The sequence below is a fragment of the Pollachius pollachius genome (genome assembly GCF_949987615.1).
Source record: "Pollachius pollachius genome assembly, chromosome: 13".
NCBI classification, from domain to species: domain Eukaryota; kingdom Metazoa; phylum Chordata; class Actinopteri; order Gadiformes; family Gadidae; genus Pollachius; species Pollachius pollachius.
This window is the reverse complement of record NC_136946.1, coordinates 7,698,770-7,723,769: the sequence shown is the minus strand read 5'-3', so window position 1 is coordinate 7,723,769 and position 25,000 is coordinate 7,698,770. Positions and strand designations below refer to the sequence as shown.

General features: G+C 49.2%; 1 protein-coding gene across 1 annotated transcript in view; it reads left to right on the top strand.

Moving 5' to 3' along the window:
- The window catches only part of trps1 (trichorhinophalangeal syndrome I), an 88,800-nt gene that overhangs the window by 25,074 nt on the left and 38,726 nt on the right, over positions 1–25,000 (top strand). The window contains exons 2-8 of the mRNA XM_079750136.1: positions 4,665–5,504; positions 7,197–7,312; positions 11,750–12,350; positions 13,450–13,661; positions 14,241–14,418; positions 14,683–14,920; positions 20,436–21,189. Of these exons, the coding sequence (XP_079606262.1) occupies positions 4,665–5,504; positions 7,197–7,312; positions 11,750–12,350; positions 13,450–13,661; positions 14,241–14,418; positions 14,683–14,920; positions 20,436–21,189 (2,939 nt within the window). The remainder of the gene's footprint in view (positions 1–4,664; positions 5,505–7,196; positions 7,313–11,749; positions 12,351–13,449; positions 13,662–14,240; positions 14,419–14,682; positions 14,921–20,435; positions 21,190–25,000) is intronic.

Below are 25,000 nucleotides of genomic sequence, written 5' to 3'. Positions count from 1 at the left end.
TCCTGCAATCCCTTAATGTTGTTTGTCATCTTCCTACCCGATATCTAATTGTGTTCGAATTCAGACGTTGTTATACCGTCGCACACTTTTTCTGTCAAGATGAATGATGACAGGAATGCTTTTATTTCGGCAAAACAAGTGCGTCCTCACCAAACACAGTTTTTTTTTTCTTCAAAAAGTTGGCTTGATTTCAGTTTGATTTGTTATACTTTCATTTTGACTTCTTGATCACATATTGTGCACATATTGCCATAGTATAAAGTTCTCTTTGGTTATTACGGCCGTAAACTTTTCCATATCAGCCGTGTTAAAACACGAACACACACACGCACGCACGCACACACACAGGCGAGCTAATCGCCCGGGTCGTAAAACGGGTTTATTACCAATAAATCGACAGTTGGTTGGTTTAATTTGACGGTAATTATTCATCGTCATCATGGTGACCAGGCTTGGAACGGGTCGCCGTGGTTACCGTGCCATACAGCAGTACAGATGGAAATACAGTTAGGTCCGCCATGCCCCTGCATAGACTGGCCTCCCACCACAGTCATCTGTAGTTTTCCACTGTGCGTGCGTGAGTGTGTGTTTGTGTGTGTGTGTGTTTGTGTGTGTGTGTGTGTGTGCGCGTGTGTGTGTGTCGCACATGCACGGACGAGGATGATGGATTCTTGACTGGGTGTGGTGAATGTCAAATGAGATTTTCCTCTGCGTAACACACACTTGTACACACACATGCACCCCTCCACACACACACACACACACACACACACACACACACACACACACACACACACACACACACACACACACACACACACACACACACACGGTTCCTAGGCTGGGCTAGGCGTGGGCCCTTGCAGACATAAATTGCTTAATTTTAATAGTAGTTTGCCCGTGAGAGAGAGGGACTGACGTAGAGCGCGCCAGAGAGAGACCGAGGAAGGCGTGGGGGGTTAACAAAGGCTATGGAATGCTAAAACGGCAGAATAAAGATAATTAGGTTTATCTACGACATGGATACGCATATAGACTCATATGCACACTAGCCTCCTCTCTAGTCGCTTATCATTTTCTCTCTCTCTCTCTCTCTCTCTCTCTCTCTCTCTCTCTCTCTCTCTCTCTCTCTCTCTCTCTCTCTCTCTCTCATTTATATGTGTCTGTTGGTTCTGTGTGTGCAATGAGTTGATCATTATCCAAATTTCCCAGGATTCGCTTAGTGGGTGTGCGTGTTTTTATTTTAACCAGTAAACATAAAATGCTTTTATGTTTCCAATTTGCTCCACGTAAACAAGGGATGTCTCTCGCCCCAGACACTTAGCCCAGAATCCCATCTATAATACAATGCTGTGGTGTCACAGGAGATGTTCGTATTATGTTTACCTAAATCATATCATACAATGTTTTCTTATGATCATGTTATAAAGGGTAATGGTTGTTGTAGAATTCATGTTTATTAATCATGTAGGCCTACATATTTAATTCTTTTTTCTAATTGTATTCTTACTTTTCCTTGCCAAATCTTATTCTTGTTATCATTAATGTCACAATTCACATCAGTATTATTAATTCATTTATTCATTTATAAGTTATCCATGTATTTATTTATTAATGACTTGTGTTATTATTTTTCCTCACAAAATTGCCATTATCTCATAGTTATTATTATTTATCAGATGTCATGTGTTGAGCATAGTCATATTTTTTCTAAACAATTGACAGTTGTCTTTTCTCAAAGGGAGCACGGGACTGTCCAGTCTTTGGTTGCCACACCGTAGTCTTCTGGAAGGGGATCCTGTCGCGGTTTTGTAGTGCGTCATCTACTGCATCCTGGAAGCCGGTGCTGATGCATTTAGAGCAGACGTTTTAATATTATGTGTGAACAGGTTTCTCTTTGCTCGCACCTCGGTTTCTCTTACACACAAATACCTGCGTTGTGTAGATACACACACACACACACTCACACTCACACAAACACGCACAGGAACACACACACTCGTGAACACACAACCACTCATGAGTGCACACACGCACACACACAAACCCATACACGCATATGCCAAAGACGCGCATGCAGTGCACACACACACACACAAACTCATGAGCGCACACATACAGGCAGGCAAAATACACAATACGATCATCTTTCTTTGATTATAAGAGTTATCAGATTCGGATTCTTTGAGGCGTCTGTGGCATAGACGTTGCGTTTGCCAGTACACACACACAGAAACACACAGAGAGTCACACACACACACACACACACACACACACACACACACACACACACACACACAGTATCCCTCTATCAGTCTCTGGGTTGACTGTGTTTACAGATGACTATGAACTAAGCACCGACAAATAACCACATTTGCATGCAAACAGGAAAGCATGTGCACATGCACACTGACACACCCGCACACATGCACTCATTCTGGATTCAAACGGAGCGACCGCAATTGTCCGCTTTTCAAACAATGGAGAGATTATGGTTTAACATAAACCATATGCCGAGTTATTTGATGGCTTTATGTGGCGATTATGAGCGGACGAGCGAGGGAGAGGGAAAAGGGGAGCGAGAGAGGGACGAGAGACTGGGGGGAGAGGGATAGTTGGCGCGCAAGATAAATAGGTAATAAAGTAGAAAAAGAAACTGATTGCTGATCACAGTGATGCTAATGATGCTAATGATGCTAACGGTAATTATTAATGGCTGATTAAGAATGAAAGAGTCGGGGGAGAGAGAGAGCGAGACGGAGAGAGGGAGATGGGGAGAGAGAGACATATAGAGCAGGAGAGAGAGAGAGACATAGAGAGAGATGGGGAGAGAGATACAGGGAGAAAAATGGGGGAGAGAGACAATGAGAGAACAGGACAGCAGGGGGGGGGGGGATAGAAATCAAAGCAACCCAACAGAGGCTGGAGAAGGATCACTAGGCTTATGGACGTAATGGGGAGATAAGACATGAAAAATGTAACACACCAAAACCAACTCTGAAATGGAGGTCACAAATGAAGGGGGGGGGGTGCCTGGAAGACTTTATTAGAAGGAGAGCCGAAAGGAGGAGCAGAGGTAGCTAATGAACACTGATGGGGGAACCGGCCCCAGACTTTGTAGTTCTGCTGGGACCGTCTGAAGTGTCTGGTTTTATGTTATGTTTGGGTTCTGGATGTACTACTCTTCCTCTGTCACCCCCCCCCCCCCCCTTTCTGTCTCCCTCTCTCTCTGACTCCCCCCCCCTCCTCCCCTCTCTCTTCCTTCCCCTCTCTGCCCCCACCCTCTCTGTCCCTCTCTCTCTCCCTCTTTCTCTCTCTTCCTCTCTCTCTCTCTCTCTCTCTCTCTCTCTCTCTGCCCCAACCCTCTCCGTCCCTCTCTCTCTCTCTCTCTCTCTCTCTCTCTCTCTCACTCTCTCTCTGTGGCCCCGCTTTGTCTGTCTCTGATATGACGTGTGTGTGTTTGATGTGGTTGTGTGTTGAAGATTCTCACAAATGGTTTCCATAACGATAAAAAGAGGCACTAACTGTTTTCAAAGAAAAAAAAGGGGAAAGAAAAAACAACTTTAAAGCTCATATAGATCCGCTCTATCTTTCACCCAATCTCTCATGCTGTGGCGCTCTCTCTCTCTGTCTCTCTGTTTCTATTTCTCTCTGTCTGTCTTCCTCCCATTCTCTTTTTCTCTCTCTCTCTCTCGCTCACTCGCTGACTATCTGTCTGTCCTTCTTTCTCTCTCTTTCTCTCTGTTTCTCTTTCTCTTTGTCTCTCTCTGTCTCTCTTTCTCTGTTTGTCTCTGTCTGTTTCTCTTTCTCCCTCTCCCTCCCTCTCTCTGTCTGTCTGTCTGTCTCTGTCTCTGTAGGTCTGTCTGTCACTCCCTGTCTCTTCCTCCCGTTCTCGCTCTCTCGCTGTCTGTCTGTCTGTCTGTCTGTCTTTCTCAGTCTGTCTCTCTCTCTCTCTCTGTCCCTGTCTCTCTCTCGGCCTCTGTCTCTCTGTATTGGTCTGTATCCCTCGCCCCTTTCCAAAACGCTCAGGACAGCAGTGATGGTTCTGATTTGCGAAGACGGTTATTCTTTGAGGACCTTTTTTTTCTTCTCTTCCTTGCGGCCGACAAACGTCACCAATTTTCGCCGTTCAAAGCGCTCTTTAAATTGGATCAAAAGCCGCCCGGCCGTGCACATACATCACTGTCAGAGCGGAGTGTGCGCGCGCGTGCACGTGTGGCGTGCACGTTCGTAATAAGCAGCACATTATGACGATGCCCTGGTCACCTCGTAAGTCTCCCCAGCTCCACTACAGGAAGCTGCTCTCCGATTCCTTATGTTCTCATTCTGTTACTTCTGGTCCATAAATGTAACTTTTCATCCCACTATCAATTGAATTAAAGCCATAAATATCAAAAGTAGCCCATATGGTATCTGAAAGACATTGAAGGGCGTGTTTTCTGTTTGAATAGCAGAAGATGCATTTTGCTTTTTCTCTCCTCTTTTCGCCCACTGGTTGGGTCCACAGATACACGTTTTACTGCACCTTTACTCCAAACTTCACGGCAGATAAACTGCAGATGGAAGGAAGTGTTTACAGTTTGCAGCAGCACTAAAACATGTCCCTCTCTCTCCCCCTCTCTCCCCCTCTCTCCCCCTCTCCCCTTCTCTTCTCCTTCCTCCAGAGATGGTGAGGAAAAAGAATCCCCCGATCCGGAGCGTGGGAGGCGAGGAGGAGGAGGAAGAGGAGGGGAGGAGGAGGAGGCCGACGACGGCGGGAGGAAGAGCAGCAGCAGGAGGCGGAGGAGGAGGAGGAGGAGGAGAGGAGGAAGACGAAGGGGAGGAGGAGGGCCGCGTCGGAGCCGAGGCCGACAGGATCATCCGACCCTCGGAGCCCGAGTCGTCGGGGCGGACGCGCGGCGACCGGGGGGAGGGCGGCGACGATGAGGAGGAGGAGGAAGAGGAGGAGGAGGAGGAGGTCGGGAGCGAGTGCGTCTCCTCCTCCTCTGTCTCGCCGTCGTCGGTGGGGGTGCGCGACGACCGCTACAACCGCCGCCACGCCGGGCGGAAGGGAGCGGGCGGCGCCAAGCAGACTGACCGACGGATGGACCGCGGCCAATCGGAGCCCGAGGGCGAGGGCGACCGGAAGGACCTAGAAAGGGAGGCGGGCGAGGACGAGGAGGGGGGAGACGGAGGGGGAGGGAGGGAGCGCCTTTCCTCCCAGCACCACCACCACCACCTCCTCCTCCTCCCGCCCCCGCCTCAGCTGTCGTCGCGGGAGACGGCCGGCGGCGAGGGCGGGCCCACGGCGGAGACTCCGCCCCTCTCGGCCAGCCCGTCGCCCAAGCTGCAGGACTTCAAGTGCAACGTGTGCGGCTACGGTTACTACGGCAACGACCCCGCCGACCTGGTGAAGCACTTCAGGAAGTACCACCTGGGCCTGCACAACCGCACGCGGCAGGACGCTGCGCTGGACACTCACATCCTGGCCCTGCACAACATGGCGCCCCAGATCACCCTGCCCGGTAGGTGGAGCTGATCGAGGGGGGTAACTGATCGAGGGGGGTAACTGATTGAGGGGGGCAACTGGTCGAGGGGGGTAACTGATCCATGGGGATGACTGATCGATGGGGTGTAACTGATTGAGGGGGGTAACTGATCGAGGGGGGTAACTGATCGAGGGGGGTAACTGATCGAGGGGGCTAACTGATCGAGGGGGATAACTGATCGAGGGGGATAACTGATCGAGGGGGGTAACTGATCGAGGGGGGTAACTGATCGAGGGGGGTAACTGATCGAGGGGGGTAACTGATCGAGGGGGATAACGGATTTATGGGGATAGCTGATCGATGGGGATAACTGATTGATGGGGATAACTGATCGAGGGGGATTACTGATCGCTATTGATAACTGATCGATGGGGATAACTGATCGATGGGATAACTGATCAATGGGATAACTGATCGATGGGGATAACTGATCGCTATTGATTACTGATTACTAACTGATCGATGTGGATAACTGATCGCTGTTGATTACTGATTACTAACTGATGGATGTGCATAACTGATCGCTGTTGATTATTGATTGATGTGGATAGCTGATCGCTGTTGATTACTGATTGATGTGGATAGCTGATCGCTGTTGATAACTGATCTCTATTGAAAACTGATAGCTAGGTACCTTATTGATACCTTATTGATAATGAGAATTGGTTTATATTGAGATCTTAAACAGTGAGCAATAATTGATATAGGTAGTAATAACAGCTTTGTTATAAACTGATATTAACGGCTATTGATCTTAGCACTAAGATAAGACAAGATATTCGTGCTTTAAGGCAATAAGACGGCATCAAATATAATCATGCATAATATTATTAAAAGTGAGGCTCGTAATAACATTATAATTCGCCATTCCTTAACCTGATATTAAATTGGCTCAACATTTGTACTGCTCTCCTTACATGAGCTTAGCGACGATACCTGCAGAGTTTAACATAATGAGCTTAATGGTGATGGTACTTAAGTGGAATCAAAACGTTCCCCCCCCTCTGTCCAGGATTAACTTAATTGTATTAGTATCCCATTGAATCCTTGACTGGGTAATATGGATGTGTCCTTCATTCCTCTTGCTAGGTCGCCGGGTATCCTCTTGAACTAAACACTCCCAAAGAGTACTCCAGGATAAAGTGTACTTCTAAGCGCTGTGACCTTGGCTATGTTCTATCTCGCTGTCATTCCGTAGCGAGTCGGGCTACCCTCCTCGCCTTCCTTAATCTCCTCGGCCATTGAAGCGGCACCCGGACTTAGGGTAAATCATGGTATCCTGTGCAGGAAGTTTACTGGAGATTGCTGTGTGACACCATGCTTAGAAAAGCCGGTCCAACGGTTGGGATTCGCCCGCGTCCAATCCCCCCTTTAAACGGCACCTAGTCGGCTTAACCATCTCTTTTCAACACCGCCAATCCTGGTAGTGCTGGTCTCTTCAAGGGCTTAGCGAACACGCAATATGAAGGAAAGAAGGAAGGAGGAAATAGTTTTGTAATGGCTTCCTCGCTGCTGCTCTCCTCCTGCTTCCTCAAGGGAAGAGTGAACGAGCGATAGGAACGGAACAAGTTACCAAGATGGTATGGGAGCGCAGCCTTTCTCTGACGTCTTTGTGTGTGTGTGTGTGTGTGTGTGTGTGTGTGTGTGTGTGTGTGTGTGTGTTCCCAGATCTCCAGGCGGGCCAGGCCCAGAGGATCCAAGCCAAAGACACGGGGAAGACGAGGCACGAGGCATACGGGCAGCAGCACCGGGCGGCCATGATGAACGGGACGTACGATGTACAGGTGAGAGAGAGGGGGAGGGCGGGAGGGAGGGAGGGAGCGGGAAGGAGGGATGGATTGAAAAAGATGGGTTGGATGGAGAGAGAGAGAGAGAGAGAGAATGAGAGAGAGAATGTGAGAGAGAGAATGTGAGAAAGAGGGAGGGAGGGGAAGGATGGAGGATGGGGAAGAGAGAGATTGGGATTGATGGATGAGAAAGGCGAAGGAGGGATGGAGCGAAAAAGTAGGATAAATGGAGAGAGAGAGAGAGAGGATGGATGGATGAGAGAGGGAGAAATCAGGAAGGGATAGGGATAGAGGGAGGAATGAACGGAGGGAGAGAGGAAGAGGGATGGATGGAGAGAGAGATCGGGATGGAGGGATGCAGAGATATGGAGAGGGGCGGCTAGAAAGTGGACCTGTGTTGGTGGCGTTGTATTAGCTAACCCTCTGAATTCACCGAGAGATACAAGGGACTTAATTTCTAAGGCCTTGTGCAAGCGGCTCTAAACCGAAGGGGCAGCCACCATGAATGATTCAGTTCACTGCTGTCACGGGAACCTTGAAGCTAATGTTTACAGCCGGCAGCTTTTTAAGGATTTAAACGTCACAGACAAGATGGCAGCTGTATCTAAATAAAATATTACCAAACCCCAAAGTTGCGGATGCTGCGTTTAGAGTGATGTGGCCGCAAAACGCCCTCTCACATTTCCGTTAAGTGTTTTTTGTTTTATCATATTTTAGAAAAATAATATTGAGGGGAAAAAGCGTTTAAAATGACGTGAATTCATTTTGATTTTGAATGTCTCTCTTTTGAACCCATCTCTTTTGGATCTCAATACTAGCTAAACACCAAGCCTAAGCAGGTGTGAGTCTGTGTGTGTTCATGAGGAAGTGTCTGTGTGTGGAAGGGAGCATGGTGTATAGCGTTGTGCTGTCCAGTGTTAAGCAGCAGAGTCTACAGCTGTAGCTGTCATCCACTTTGATTTCACCTTGAACACCATTGTGTGTGCGTTTGTGTGTGTGTGTGTGTGTGTCTGTGTGTGTGTGTGTGTTTGTGTGGGGGGATGTTGTAGAATGGTTACATCAATAAAGACAAATCGTTTTAATCCAGGATAAATCAACATTTTATTTCCCTCAGTTTAACTCATCATAAACACGGATGCATAAATATGAATTTGCATCAAAAGTGATTCATAGACGGACATTATCACATGTTTACCTTCAACCAAGGCTGCACAATTAGTCGGTCTGATTTGAGATATGCTCATTAATAAAGGCGGTCATGTGCGATAATAGCCACTTTGAGTGTTCGCCTGCATAGATTTATGCACGCTCTGCCTCACAGCATTGCCCGGGGTCTTTGCGTCTGACACACAGTTGTTTCTGTGTTGGGGGTAATGTTGCACTGCAGTGTTGCATCTGAACCACCACAATCCCATGTTTGGGCAAATAATCAAGATGGCTGCCATGCCCATTGTTCTGATGGTAATTGAAGTGATTATTGCAGAGTGACGGTAATGGATTCAAACAGCGCTTATATTGCTGGAGTGCGCTGGTGTTAACCATTAGAATGCGTTGTAATCATAACTTGTTTTCATAAGCCTGTAAATCCAGCCTCATAACTGAAGTGAGTAATTTATGGGTTGAACAAGCTGTAAATGATTTGTGTGTGTGTGTGTGGGTGTGTGTGTTGGTTGATTTTGGGTGTTCGTGTGTTTGCTTGCCCAATACATTGGGCGTCATATGTTAGAAACCTTTATAGACGGACAGACGGATAGGAACAGACAGAATTGGGCACCTGGAACACAGACGGACTGTGCACGTGCACGCACACACGTGCACGCTCAGTACAGCTGTTACTTGCAGCTTAAAGTGAACAGCATGTCCTTAAGAGATGGTTCATATTTGGAGAAAGTTATGTTGATTAAATGGCATGATCAAAACCCTCTGAATTCCATATAACATATTCCCGCTTTATTTCGTGCATTATGTATAAAAGAGGCATCATATGAACTCTTAGGGATGATTTGACTAGAGCACAGCAAAGGCTTTGACGGAGAGGACATGTTGCGTTAGTACAAAGGTTGGCTGATAAGTATTTATTTTACAAACTTTGTTTTACAAACTATTTCCATTTTCTTTGGGTGGGGGGGTCTGTCGGTGTACTTACATTATATCGACCAGCGACGGGCCGCGCCACTGAACAGCAGCACAGCAAGCCCTCCCCAGCCTCTCTCTTTAATTGGAGCACTCCTAGTAAAACACATGAAAAGTAAGTCAAAACAAGCATTCTAAATAGAAAAAAAGAAATACAATGCTTGTCTTGATCTGTATCACGAACACTGTAATTACAGCCGATTCCCTCGCTCTCTGCCGTTTTTAAAGCAGGCTCTCGCCCCCTTCGCTTGTTACCATTTGGCTCAAGGTCCAGGACTTTATGCGTGGACATGAACAGTGCAGTTTTGTCTGGAAGATTTAAACAAGATGATCTAATAAACTTCTGGTGTGTGTGTGTGTGTGTGTGTGTGTGTGTGTGCATGTGCGTGTGCGAGACAGGCGTAGTCAAGGAGTTTCATTTCATTTAAAACAGCAGCCTTTAATGGGCGTAAGTCACGTAATGGACACAGACATGCGCTTTCACACACACGCACACAAACACACACACACACACACACACGTGCACAAGCACATATTACGCATACATTGAGTCAGAAATAGTAAATCCAGTGGGCTTAAGTCGTCATTACGAAGAAAAAGTGAAAGTGCAAAAAAATCGAATGAAAGGGTTCTCTATTCCTCTTTTTTCACTCGCTCTCTCCATTTTCCCCTCTGCCGCCCACATTCAGGAAAATTCCATGCTGTCATTTGCTAGTGCGAGACACCTTGTGAGCCAATGAGATCGCAGGTATAGAAAAAAGTGAGTAGGAAATGAGGGGAGGGGAGGAGAACTAGACAGAGGGAGGGACACGACAATAGAGGGATGGAGGGAGGGAGGGAGAGAAAGGGAGGGAGGGAGGGAGGAAGAGGGAGGGAGAGAGAACCAGTAGTTTACCAGTAGTTGTAATTGGTTGTTATGAAGGCTGGTCAAACAGATGTCAGACGCGTTTAACTGTAATTTTATCCCTCCTTTTTTTTCTACCCTTTTGTTTCCCTCCGTCCCTGCTTTACACTTTTGTTCTCTCTATTTTTATCTCTCGCTCACTCCCTCTCTTGACTCGTACTCTTTCGGTTGCTCTTTTTTCCGGTTCCATTCTTCGTTGGCTCCTCTGTCCTAATTTATCATCGCCTTCATCTCTGCTCTTTTAGACCAACTGTAGTTATATTACGTCTAAGAATCCAATCCGAATCCCTCAAGAAAAAAAAAAAACATAAAAGAAAAGGAGCGGGGTGAAAAAAAAGCAAAACCCAAATGTCACAATAAAGAAGAAACAGCTCTTTGTACTTAATGTTAAAACTAGCCCAAACCCTGGCATTATCCTCCATAGCACTATATTCCTTATAATACTACATTTCAAAGGGTAAACAACTCGTAGATCGGTTTTTAATTAGTATTCCCACTCAAAAACCAACTATGGGACTTTGGTTCAAACAAGGTTACAAAGCGAGTTTGTCAAGCCTTGCTCTGATCTAAGCGTGCGGAGTGGCCATTCTGTTGACTTAATTACAGTACACATGCACAGACATGCTTTGTTTTGGATGCTAGGTTTTGGCCGATGGCCGCTGTTGCTAATTCCCCCTCTTTGTGAGCCAAAGTATGATTTGTCAGTAAGATAATGGCGGTTGCACTGATGTCACGGTCACAGTGTTTCGTATGAGTGGATGCCACCTGTCACTGAAAAACAAGGACACTTAAACACTCTTTAAGTGTTAGATGAAGTATAATTACTACTTTTAGAAGTTGGACGGTTTCAGAAGTATTGATATCATTTGTTGGATCTTGTGTTTTCTTTGTTTGTGATTAAAAAACATCACATTTAAATTGCCTGTGCTCTTGTCTAACACGACTTAGCGGTTTGATTCCCATTGGGGCAGCCATGTTGAAAAGTCATGCACTCGCGTTGTAGCTTTAGATGGTCGTCCACATAACAGCGTATATTTGTACAACTATAATTAGAGGTGTGTGTATGTATGTCTGCCTTAACTCGACCGCCGTTCCACCCGATCGACCGCACACATGGCGGGTGTTGTCTAGTCGAAGCTACAGGTAGCGATACCAGCGGCAAGGCAATCTGCCCCTTTCAAACAGGCACATTTTGAACAGACTCTGCACTAGTGCACTTGGAATCACTGCAAATCTGGATTCACCGACAGTGTTTTCAACTCACCAAAGATTCATTTCTTTGCTGACCCAATTCGTCGGCTGAAGTCGGTTGGAGCGCGATCTAAGTCGTCCCCAACCACCTATGCGTTTCTCCCCCTGTGTACACTAACTTCGGACGTGTTTTCCTCTTCCTGTAGGTGACGCTGGGCGGAACCCTCATCGGGATCGGACGCAAGACGCCCGATTGCCAGGGCAACACTAAATACTTCCGCTGCAAATTCTGCAACTTCACGTACATGGGCAGCAGCTCCCTGGAACTTGAACAGCATTTCATGACCTCGCACCCAAATAAGGTCAAAACCCCGCCCCCCACACCGCACCCGCTGGCCAATCACAGTCTGGCGAGCCACGAGCTCCACTCCAAGGACCGGGGTCTGCTCCTGGACGGCGTGGAGCGCACCGCGGTGAGGGCGGAAGACGATTCGCTGGCCGGGTACTCCATCCCGGTCAGGGGCGTCTCCGATTCGCCGGGCTGGTCGGGGGAGGCGGGCCGGGGCGGCGTCATGGCCTACTATTGGTGCAAGTTCTGTAGCTGGAGCTGCGAGTGGGCTGGGGGTGCCGGGAAGCTCCTGGAGCACTACGAGCAGAGACACAGGACGAGCCCGGGGGGGGCTCTGAGCCCCAGACACTCCAACCACGGGGGGCTGGAGAGGGAGAGGGGGGGGAGGCGAGAAGGAGACGAGAGAGACCACGGCGCCTTCAAGAGCCGGAAAGACCCGTCGTCCAACGTGAACCAAGGTAACCTACCCGGAAGATTCATGTTGACGCATGTGTCTCTTCTGCTGTCTTCATCCCAACGAATGCCATAGGCTTAGGCTGTGGTCAAGTTTTTGGTTCGAGCCTCAATGTTCACAGTCTACCAGTAGGCCTTGAGCATGAGGCCTTACCCATACCTGCATCTCAGCAACAAAGATGGGTTCCATTGAAGCATCTGCTGATTAAGTATTAAGCATTGCTAAATAGTTAAAAACGACTCTTGTTTCATTGTTTCGTCCTTGTTTTTTTTATCTTCTAGTAGACCCTGAATATTATACACAAGACTTTGTTCTCGAAAAGTATAGCTCACTTTCTGTCTCCCGTCGATGTACTGAAAAAAAGGCTTTCTAACCTCACCAGACCTCTCCAAGCCTTGGAGGAACAAGCTGATCTTCCAGCTCCATCTATAAATCGACACTGTTCTATACGCTTATACAGCCTCCTCTTTAAGACTGCGAAATGCACACAGTTCATTGTCCAACTATCTTATGATAACACATGGCCCGTAGTTAGTTCTACAACTCTGGTACAATGCACTCACATGGGGCTACAGTAGGGGTCGAAGACCTCCGCTTAGCACATAACCCCGTCATCCAAACAAGCACTCCTTGGTTCCTTCCTCAAAGCCGGTTTCCGTTGACAACGGCATGCAATCTGGGGTCACATGACCTCCCTGCTTGTTAAGTTTTGCCGTTGTTCCGTACTTTCTTGAGCAACTTTTCCTCTCTGATTTCTTCAGGGAACGACAGACTCCCTTGCTTAACGTTCTCCTCTCGTGCAAATCACTGCTAATAATTGGTTCTGATCATGGCTCCGTGCTAAATCCTTTTCTCTTCTAATTTCTTTCTGTTTTTTTTTTTATAATTACTCAACAACAAATACAAAAGGACAAACACAGCAGGGAAAAAGCAGCAAATACCAATGACGCCAGGAATTAAAAATGCATTCATCAAAAAGGAAACAATGGACAATTAGCAAACAGAACCGAGCGCAAAAAACAACCACCAAAAATGAAAATGCCTTCAAGTCGGATCACAGCAAAACTCTTCTGAAACCCCCCCCCCCCCCCCCTGTATTCCAGATCCGTCCGGCAGCGACCCGGAAGCGGTGGTGACCAGCTACAACTGCCAGCTGTGTGACTTCCGCTACTCCATGGCCCACAGCGCCGAGGTGATCGTGGTGGCTCCCCTGCTGCTGCACTACCAGCACAGCCACAGCATCCACCGCTGCTGCATCCAGCATTGTCTTTACTGCCCCCAGGGCCTCTGCCAGCCCCACAAACACCTGGGAGAGGTGAGGGCGGCGCCGCGACCACCAACCCACCCGCCCACCGCAGGCCACTGTGTTGTGTGTTGTTGTTTTGGTTTTGGTCTTTGACCTCGCCCACATTCGGTTAACCCTTCTCGTTGCTCGTTTGCTCATTGCTAGTCTCGCTCCCTCCCGCTCCTGCTCTCGCTTCCGCTCTCGCTCTCGACCTTGCTCTTGCTTTCTCGCTCTCGCTCTCTCATTCTCGCTCTCCCTCTATCTCTCGCTCTCTCTTGCTCTCGCTCTCTCACTCTAAGAGTGTTCTTTTGCCCCTGAGTTGTTGTTGTTACTATATTTTTTTGAACAAGTCTCAAGTCAACCCCCCCTTCAGGGAGGAAAACTTCTTTGCAAACAGCGAAAAAGCTGTGATGTCACAACAAATTTCCCGGTTTGTGTTTTGTACTGTGGATGTGCAAAAAACTGCAGAAAAAGACGTGCTGTAGGCGATGGCATATTCATGTATTAATAACTTCATGCTGAGTTACAGTCCCGACGACGCCGTGACGACACATATTTATGTATTGATAAGTCAAGCTTCATTCCTGACAACACTGTGTCTCTCCCAAGGTGTCCCACCCCTTCGCCTGCTGCAAGCCCTCCTGCCCCAAGTGTTGCTCAAAGCTGACGGGGGACGGCGCCATGGCAGGGAAACCGGGGACGGTGACGTCGCCCAACGCCACCCCCACCCCTGCACCGGTGTTTCACCCCTCCAACCACCCCCCAGCCCATCCTGAAGTCACGCAAGGTAATTAACGAGATGGGCCATTAGGTTTCCCTCAATGTGCTTTTATCGCGTGGTTTCGTTTTTAATTATAAGTTAGCAGTAGGACACAAGGCCTTAGAGTAGCCCCGGGTATCCCACTCTATAAGCATTAAAGGGGTCCGGGTTTGATTCCACTCTCCGACAGAACAAGGAAACACTAAACAACCAAAAGGTAAAATGCTAAACTGCCACAGCTCAAGAGTTCAACAACCTCAACCGCAGCGCGGTGGTCTCTCCGTCCCCCAGGCGTCACCCACCTGTGCGACCAGTGTGCCTACGCCACGGCCGACATCGACGTCCTGCTCCAGCACTATGAGGGCTGCCATTCGCTGAGCAGCCTGAAGGGGGCGTCGCCGCCACCGCGGAGGGTGAAGGCCGAGGACGGCGCGGCGGGGGAGAGGGATGGCGGCGGGGAGCGAGAGTTCTCCTGCACCAAGTGTCACTTCATCACCGAGGTGGAGGAGGAGATCTTCAGACACTACAGGTGACACATGGACACCGTTGGCCACGCTGTCGTGACCGTTGGTCATGATTGCATCAGAGCGCAAACACACACCGCACTGTGAGAGAGAAAGCTCATCGTTTTCTGTTTAGTGTATGTCTAGGCGTGAGTGTGTTTCTTTGTGTGCGTGAGAAGTGCTGTGTGCATATAAGCGTGCCGGTGTGTTTGTTTGCACGTGTTTCAGTGTGTGCGTGTGTGTGTGTGTGTCCTCTCACATAGTGTGTGTGTGTGTGTGTCCTCTCACACAGTGTGTGTGTGTGTGTGTGCGCCTTACCAGTTTAGCCCTGCATGTGGGCGTACTCAAACACGATCCCTGACACAGCAGTGCAACGACATAACAAGGGCTCCACACTCATTCCCCCTGTGTGGTTTATATTTAGCCCCATCAGACTCAACGTTGGAAGGCTTGGAATGACAGGGCCCTACAAAAGAATAAAACGAAGTAAAACCCCTGACAAAAAAAAGCCATTTTTTATTTCTTTTTGCTCCTCCACTTTTATTCACCGGGAAGCCATTTAGCGACAATTGCGCTCAACGAGCCAAAGCTAACGAACAGTGGGGCCAATCAATAGGGAAGTCAATCAGTCCTCGGCTGGTGGAACGCAGCGCGCCGCTATCGAAGGAGCCATGATCCTCCCCCCCCCCACTCGGTGCTCCCCATAATTGGATATCTCTGTGTGTGCTTAGGGATGTCTCACTCCCTGCCTGAGGAGAGAGCCGTGGCTGCACGGCTGCCTGGCTCCTCACAGTGTCTCACACACACACACACACACACACACACACACACACACACGCTTTTTATGTCTTGTTGTAGTCTGTCGGGCGTTGGAGAGAGGGGGATGTTTTTTTTTCTGTTGTTGTTTTTTTGATCGAAGGCGAGAGTTGAAGACCTTAAAATATCACCGTCGCCCAGTGAAGGATTTTGCAATTTCCTAGTTGCAGAAAGAACAGAGTATTATTACGTAATGCTCTTGACTGCCGCCACACGCTGGGAAAGATTTGTGATTCCTCCCCAGATCGCTGCTGTGGTGATTTCTTCTGGCAGTGGTCATTGTTTTGCTGCTATCCATCTTTCCCAAAGTGATCTCTAGTATTTGGTGCCTCCCAAACACGCTGTGACATACACGCTGAGACCAAGATAGCAGTGTTCATCAGCAGACAACTCGGGTTCACACAAACGCACGCACATGCACAGACACACACACACGCCTTCAGAAACACCCCAAAAAAAGCACACAACCTCACATGTGTAAGCATTTGATATATGCTCTCAGGAGAGCAAGCAGACGCCCTACACACAGTTTATCACAGTTTAGTCTATATCTCTGTCCATCTTGCTCTCTCTGTCATGCATACACACACACACACACACACACACACACACACACACACACACACACACACATACACACACACACACACACACACGTCATTGTTTGGCCTGATGGAGGATTCATATACTGAGTAGGAGAGAGAGGGAGCAATGAGGAGAGAGGGAGCGAGAGAGCAATGAGCAGAGAGAGAGAGAAATGAGAAAAGAGAGAGGGCGCACTAAGCAGATAGAAAGGGCAATGAACAGAGAGAGAGCGAGAGATAAAGAGTGAGTAGAGAGAGAGAGAGAGAGAGAGAGAGAGAGAGAGCACGGAGTAGAAAGAGAGAGGGGCATGGCAAGAAACAGAAGGGGAGGAAGAAGAATCGGAGGTCGAACATTGAGATTAAAGTCAGGACTTGGAAAGGAAGAATGGAAAGTAAAAAAAACAAAGGAGCGGAAGAAGGAGAAGGCAAACAGAGGGAGAAAGGGGGAGAGAGGGAGTGAGAGGGCGAGAGTCATAGACACACATGGGGGTTCCAGGGAGGGAGGGGAGGGAGGGAAATGGATTTCGTAGTCCCCTCACGTTCCTAACGGAATCTAAGCTCTGAATCGCTGAGCTCAAATCAAATAAGAGCGTAATAAAGCCGCTAAGTTTCACACGGCTGTCGCGACTCAGGGCCACTCTGAAAGGGTTGCGAGTGCGGCTTTTTAGACTCAAGAAAACATCCCTGATTTAATCACGCAAGCGCTTCCAACTAAAGCGGGCCGATGAATTGAGTCGGAACTGTAAAATGAAAATGAAACGACAAAAACATTCATACAGAAAAAACACATTGATATGAAAGCGACGACCCATATGCATGTGGTTGTTTATCAGAAACAGATTGACATGAATACTACTACCCGTTTTCCTATGAAACACACTCCGCTAGAAGGACACACACATTGTCTGGTGCCGGACGTTTGACCTTAGACTGCATGCGCTTTTTTCGTTCTGAATAGCCCACCTGTCCTTAGGAGAAAAAGCAATTCATCACTTCTCCTTTCTCCTCTCCACTTTTTTGCCCTCCCCTCCTCTCCCCTCCTCCCCTCCCCATTTTGAGTGTACTGTTGCCTCATCTCCTCTCTTCTCTTCCTCCCCCCCCCACTCCTCCCCCCTTTCCTCTCTTTCCTCTCTCTCCTCTCTCTCCTCATTTAAATTTACATTTAGGGAATTTAGCAGACGCTTTCATCCGACTTACCATAAATACATTTGTCAGAAGTAAGAGACACAACAATATATTGCTGTCGGTACAGTAAAAGGATGAAAGGATATTCATAGAACAAGTGCCAAGCACTTCAAATTACTAGATTAACCCATTCCCCGTATACTACTAAAATAGCTAGGATTAGATGCTACACTAAGAACTATTTCTAAGTGCCAGGACGTACAACAAACAATATGTGCATAAGAGGGGTGTTTTTAGGGGAGACAGGGAGGAGGAGGGACGGAGGGGGGTAAGGAAGGAGGCTATGCAGAGCCCAGGTGAAGTATTAGCAAAATATTCCTCCCATCTCCTCTCCTCTCCTCTCCTCCCCTCCCCTCTCCTCTCATCTCCCCTCCCCTCCCCACCCATCTCCTATCCTCTCCTCCCATCTCCTCTCCTCTCCTCTCCCCTCTTCTCCTCACCTTTCCTCCCCTCTCCTCCCCTCCCCCCTCCTCTCCTCCCATCTCCTCTCCTCTCCTCTCTTCTCTTCACCTTTCCTCCCCTTTCCTCCCCTCCCATCTCCTCTCCTCTCCTCCCATCTCCTCTCCTCTCCTCTCCTCTTCTCTCCTCTCCTTTCCTTTCCTCTCCTCACCTTTCCCCTCCTCTCCTCCCCTCCCATCTCCCCTCCTCTCCTCCCCTCCCATCTCCCCTCCTCTCCTCCCCTCTCCTCTGCGTCACTTGTCAACTGAGTCGTTCCAATCCGAACAGCTGATGTTATCCTCTAAGCCCATACGAATTGCTTCCCCCTCCTCATATTATACATGCAAACAAGCTTAAACGGGACGACATCCTATAAGGGGCCCATGCATAGCATTGCGTGTTAAAGCGGCATGTCTCCAGGAAATAGTTAATAAATATGTAAATGTTTACCCAACAAATGATGGCATGTTTTAGTTTTTTTTGTGTTTCTGAAGATGCCCGCAAAAGCGAGTAGGTTTTTTTCTACGATGGTGTTGCAATTACATATACATTCAGGGCGCATTTACTAGACACTTTTATCAAAAGCGACTTAAAACGGTACAAACACATACTCACGTGCCAAGGGCGGAGACAACTGTGCAAGGCGTGGAGGGCTGGTCGGGGGTAAGGAGGGGGTCTATGAAGAGTCCAGGTGAACTCTGAACAAGTGAGCCTTCCTCTCATCTCCCCCCTCCCCTCTGCTTTCCTCCTCTCCTGTTTCAGATCAATTTCATGAGTTACTCTTGAGTCACTCAACTCAGTCATTCGCCATGCTAGGAAAAAATGAACTTGCATCAAGGAAAAAGGTCTCAACCTCCGGTATTGCGGGAACCAACTAGTTTCGTTTTTTCGGTTAAGATAGCGTCACTCTGACTGCACAACCGCCATGACACTGAGAATTAGTAGATTTGGCCATGTTGTTCTGGAGGGGAACAGTTTGGCTGTTTGTGTGTGTGTGTGTGTGTGTGTGTGTGTGTGTGTGTGTGTGTGTGTGTGTGTGTGTGTGTGTGTGTGTGTGTGTGTGTGTGTGTGTGTGTGTGTGTGTGTTTGTGTGTGTTAGACAGATGCGGGTGCTGACAGCAGTCCGGGAAGAAGCAGATTGACTGTGCGTGTGTACAGTTGCAATGATACAGACCTGGCTGTGTGTGTGTGTGTGTGTGTGTGTGTGTGTGTGTGTGTGTGTGTGTGTGTGTGTGTGCTGCTGACATACAGAGGGGCCACTGTCTCTTTGCTTCACATCTGGAGGTGTTTAACTTAGCTAGGTATGAGGTACACACACACACACACACATACACACACACACACACACACACACACACACACACACACACACACATACGTAATATATACACACACACACACACACACACACACACACACACACACACACATACGTAATACACACACACACGCTTTCTCTCCCTCGCTGCATGACTCTTGCTGTCTCTCACTCACACTCCCCCTCCCCTCTCGCTATCTTTCTTTCTGTCTGTGGTCCCTCTCATAGACTATATTACACACACACACGCACACACACACACACAGGCAGACACACACACACACACACACACAGGCAGACACACACACACAACTTCAGCATCACTATATTTGAGTTTTCTTTTAATGAGATGTACTTTGTATGATGAAATTGTCTTCTTTATTTGAGAATAAGCAATGAATATAGAGCTGAAGAAGGCAACGGGGGATTGGGGATGGGGGTTCGAGGGGCGTGGGAACAGAAGCCACACAGCCGTGGAGGCAGCAACTTGTCGGGCGGAAAATCACAAGGAATACACCTGGCAAAGTACGCTGGAGAGTGATGCCGACACGGAGGCAGGCCGAGGGCGAGGGAGACAGAAACAGGGGGTTGTATGCTAATCACATTATGGGAGCATTTGTTCCGTAAAGCTGTTGAATCCCCCCCCCCCCCCCACACACACACACACACACCCCCAATCGTCTCTGATAATGAATGGAAGTGCGCCAGGACACAATCACCCGGCGCTCCTGTGCATATTTCATATCACTGAGCATTCATTTTTCATCCACACAGCTATGGGATGTGGTCTAGCTGTCACGCACGTTTTGGGGAGGGGCCTTGCATTGAAAACTTTGCTATTACCGATCGAGTGTTTTCTTACCCCTTCAAGACTCTTTTGGCCACCGGGGATGGAAACTGTGCCTTAGTGGCTTCACTCCGGGTGATTTAGGAGGTGGATGGTGTTAGTACTATCTTTTTTGGGTCCACTCTCTAAAAATCTCATTTTATTTGACGGTACCCGCCCTGCTCTTTTGCTGTGACACCCGTCTTTCACCACAGAGCATCTCACGCTCCATATACGGACATTGTGTCAGTCGTTAACGCCAGTGTGCGTGAACGTTGTACGCTGTCTAATGCCGCTGCCCGGCCAGCTCTCCTGATCAAGGTCGGCTCCGCCCAAACCTTCCACCGAACTCACCCCTCTCTCTCCCCCCGTAGGCGCGTCCACGCCTGCTGCCGCTGCCGCCGCTGCGACTTCACCGCGCCCGACTCCTCCTCCCTCCTGGACCACTTCAACTCGGCCCACTGCCGCGAGTCCCCGCCCTCCGCCGGCCTCCGCGGCTCCTCCCCGTCGCCGTCGACGACGGCGACCAACTCCGTCGTCGCGGCCTCGGCGGCGGCGGCGGCGGCGTCCTTAGCCAACGGCTGCTCGGCGCCCTCCACCCTGTCCATCAAGGAGGAGAGCAAGGGGGACCTGCGGCTCCTCTACTCCCTGGCCCCCCCCGAGGGGCGGCTGGCCGAGGGGAGCCGCGAGGAGGGCGGCGTCGGCGCCGGCCTGAAGAGCGAGGACAACGGCAGCCGGGGAGGGGGGCGGGAGCACGCCCACGGCCTCCTCTGGGTGCCCAAGGAGCGAGCAGGAGGCGACAGGGGCGCTGGAGGAGGAGGAGGAGGAGGAGGAGTATCGCCCTCGCTCTTCTCCTCGCCGCTGTCGTACGTGGCGGCCAATCACGAGGCTTCCTCTCAGCACAAGAGGGGCGTGGCCTCGCCCAGCATGGTTTACCTGGGGGAGGGGAAGCCGTTTGGCGGAGGGAGGCACGGAGGAGGAGGAGGAGGAGGAGGAGGAGGAGGGGAGAAGCAGAGCCCCATGACTCCTCAGCAGTACGTCGTGGGAGGAGGAGGAGGAGGAGCCAGCAGTGCGGGGCAGGAGGCCAAAGGCAGCGCAGGGAAAGAGGAGTCCCAGTCTCTGCTGCGGGTAAGACGAATATCTATCTACCTCCTTCTCCTCTCCTCCGCTCCATTCACCTTCTCGTTCACATGCTCCTTCACCTCCTCCCTCTCTCTCTCTTTCCCTTCTCCACCTCCTCCACCTCCCTCTCATTCACATGCCCCCACCACCTCCTCCCTCTCTCTCCCTTCTCCACCTCCTCCCTCTCTCTCCACCTCCTCCCTCTCTCTCCCCCTCCTCCCTCTCTCTCCCCCTCCTCCCTCTCTCTCCACCTCCTCAGTCTCTCCACCTCCTCCCTCTCTCTCCCCCTCCTCCCTCTCTCTCCCCCTCCTCCCTCTCTCTCCCCCTCCTCCCTCTCTCTCCCTCCTCCACCTCCTCCTCGTCCACATGCCCCCACCGCCCCCTCCCTCCCCCCCTCTCTCTCCCTTCTCCACCCCCTCCACCTCCTCCTCTTCCACATGCTCTCCCACCACCTCCTCCGTCAGTAGCCTCCTGGCCCACATGCACGTCTTTGATTCACCGCAATCAGTGCTGGTGCACGTGCCGTCTCCCCGGGTGGGCCCCCTCGGTCCCCGAGCCCGTCCCCACGTGCCAGCTCCCCTCCTGGCTAATGCGGCCGGCGCGTGCGCTGCCATGTTCCGATGCCCCCCGTGTGTGCGTCCGCACATCTGCCCGTGCCTGCGCGCGTGCCTGAGTAGGCAGGCCGGGGCTGCAGTTGTAATATATACGTCTATATTTTGGATCCATTCCGTCGTTTTAATATTTGTATTTGTGTATTTTTATTCTTCTGTTCTAGGGAAAACAAACATTTGTTTTTTTGATTCATTTCGGAACATTGAGAACACTGTTCTGTCGTCAGGGCAACCTGTTTGGCGGGGGGGGGGGGGGGGGCGGGGGTTGGACGGCGAACTGACAGTTAGTCTTCAGCTGTCACTCAATCGCCAGCCTCCCGCCTCTGTCGCCATCGACCGCCCCCCTCCCCCAGCGTCTGTGGTCCAGAATGCATCACTCTGCCATGATGTCATGGAGGGAGCGGGACTCATTTGTGGTTCTACTGCCCCCCCCAAGCTCATTGGCCCCGATCGCATCGGAGCCCAACACACACCGCACTGTGTGAGGGGAAAGCTCACCGGTTTTATTTTAGTGTACGTCTGGGCATGAGTGTGTTTCTGTGTGTGCATGAGAAGTGCTGTGCGTGTGTATGTGTGTGTGTGCTGTGTGTTTGTTTGCAAACATACATGTATGTGTGCATGGAAAGCGTAAGTATAGGTGTGTTTTTGTGCATAAAAAGTGAAGGTATATGTGTGTGTGTGTGTGTGTGTGTGTGTGTGTTTGTGTGCATGAGAAGTGTGGCAGTAACTTGGCAGACAGACCAGGGTGGGGCTGCGAGAGGTTTACTCATTATCTTGGGTGGGGCGAGCGAGAGAGAGCGAGAGGGAGAGAGACATGTGAACAGAGAGAGAGAGAGAGAGGGAGAGAGACATGTGAACAGAGAGAGAGAGAGAGCTTAAGAAGAGCAACTGTAGAGACAGAGAACAAGAGATGCACTAAGGCAGACATAGACGCTGTTAGTTAGAGATCCCAGTTCTTTATAGTAGTCCCTCACCGTTTTCTCTCTCTCTCTCTCTCTCTCTCTCTCTCTCTCTCTCTCTCTCTCTCTCTCTCTCTCTCTCTCTCTGTCTCTCTCTCTAATTTTTTTTACCACAGTATTTATCCTCAGTTGCCATGGCATGCACTGACACGTCACACACACACACTCTCAGACCGAGGTTGACTCATCCCTGGGCAGGGTCAGGGAGGGGCGCTAGCGCTAAGGATCTGAAATAGCTCAGAACACCCACATGCACTAAAACACTGGCACAGCCCCTTGCTCTCTTCCTGTCTCCGTCTATGTCACTCTCTCTCTCTCTCTCTCTCTCTCTCTCTCTCTCCCTTCTATATCTCTCCTTAACACAGATGCATAGACGCACACACACATGCTTACTGCACTACGCAAACATGCACATCTAGATATGCAGGATGTGTATGCGTAATTTATTTTATATATCTATATACATATTTAAATATAGTGGAGGTAGATCTGGAAGGATACATAGGGAGATGCCTCTCCCTCAGTGGATCAGGGAGAAGGAGAGAATCATACACACACAGAGAAAGGGGGATGAGAGAGAGATGTGAAGAGAGCGTCAGACAAGGGGAAGGAAAGAGTGGGAGGGAGGGAGGGAGGGAGAAGAGAAGAGAGCTAGTCGGATTAAAATGGAAGAGGCAAAGCATGATGGAAACGGCCCCCCTTTTTTCATCTCAGCTGTGTCTTCATGCCTGTGTGTGTGTGTGTGTGTTTGACAGACCGTGTGTGCGTGTTAATGTGTGTGTCCTGGTTGTTTACTCTTGTCTCATCTTCTTCCCTTCCTTGCCATTCTCCTCAGCATCGATCTTGGTTTTATTTTTCTCACTCTTTCTTTACTTTTCACCTGCCTTCTGTGAGGACAACTCATCTGATGCACACTAATCAATACACACACGCGCACAAACACTCTCAGACACAAACGTGCACATCAGGCACACACATTCTGTCACACACTGACGGTATAAGGTACGAACACTCTCTTGTTCTCTGTCTCTCTCTCTCTCCCTCTCGCTCTTCTCCTTGCTCTCGCGTACATACACACACGCACAGAAAATCGCTCCCTCCCTCACACACACACAAAGGAAGTAGAATGTGTGACCTTCAGTGTCCAGGCATGCGTGAGCCCTGCTGGAGAGCTGATTGACATTTTCCGGACCGGCACTCTAATACTTTGAAACCTGGACATCCTTTTCCAAGTTGGAGTCTCGTTAGAAGAGGAACTGAACTCAAAAGAACTGCCTGGAACAGCATTTAGCTCTGTAGTTCAGAGTACTTACTGGCAGATGAACTATACAGATATTATTTAATATTTAGAAGAAAACCCACTGTCACTGTCTTTGGTGGAATTTTGCACCACGTCAATCATTTCTGTCGAAACTAAGAATAAAGAGTCATCTGAACTTATAACAATTAGGCTGATTTATTTAAGTAATAAACATATAACAACATCCAACAAACATACGTTAATCCGAGGCCTCAGAAGGGGGTTGGCCCTGCGTCTCTTTAAGAACTCCGCGGGGAGAAGTCCAATGCATTGTTAAAACCAAGGACTTCTTACACAGTGGCGTACAGGTATCAGGACGCTGAGAACAGCTCTGCTTCCCAATAAAGCTATGGCATTGTTTAACCAGATGGTAGTCAACGATTGATGGATCTCCTCAGGATGTTATAAAGGGGGGGACGTAGCCGTACCTTATCAGTTGGAGCCCCTTGCTCCTCGACCCTCCCAAGGGGGTCAGGAAACAGGCCTCAGTTGGAGCTTTTCATCCCCATCCAACCCAGGGGGTCACGAAAAAGGCACGGACCAATAAAAGGCAGTAAGTGTAAAGTGGAAGGAAAATTCTCAACCATACAAGTCATACCTAAACCACTGATGGCCCAGTATTGTTTGTATCATCAGTACTGTTAATATATGTTTATTAAAGATATGGTAGGCACTTGGTAAGACCTCCCCTTGCAAAGACACTCCCCAAAAACACATGACATGCTACCAAGCTATAGCAATAGGTCCAATGTAATGAGGGGCAGTGTGTGCATGTAGTCGGGCAGCTAGGTAGGTAGGTGGGAGACAGACATGTAGGCCATCTAATAATTTCATTTGTGCAGAATGATATGAATGGACAGGTTTACTACAAGCTACTTATTTTCGGTCAGAGCGTTTGATTTATTGATTGACTCTAATGATGTAAAAAGTTTTAAACAAATATGACA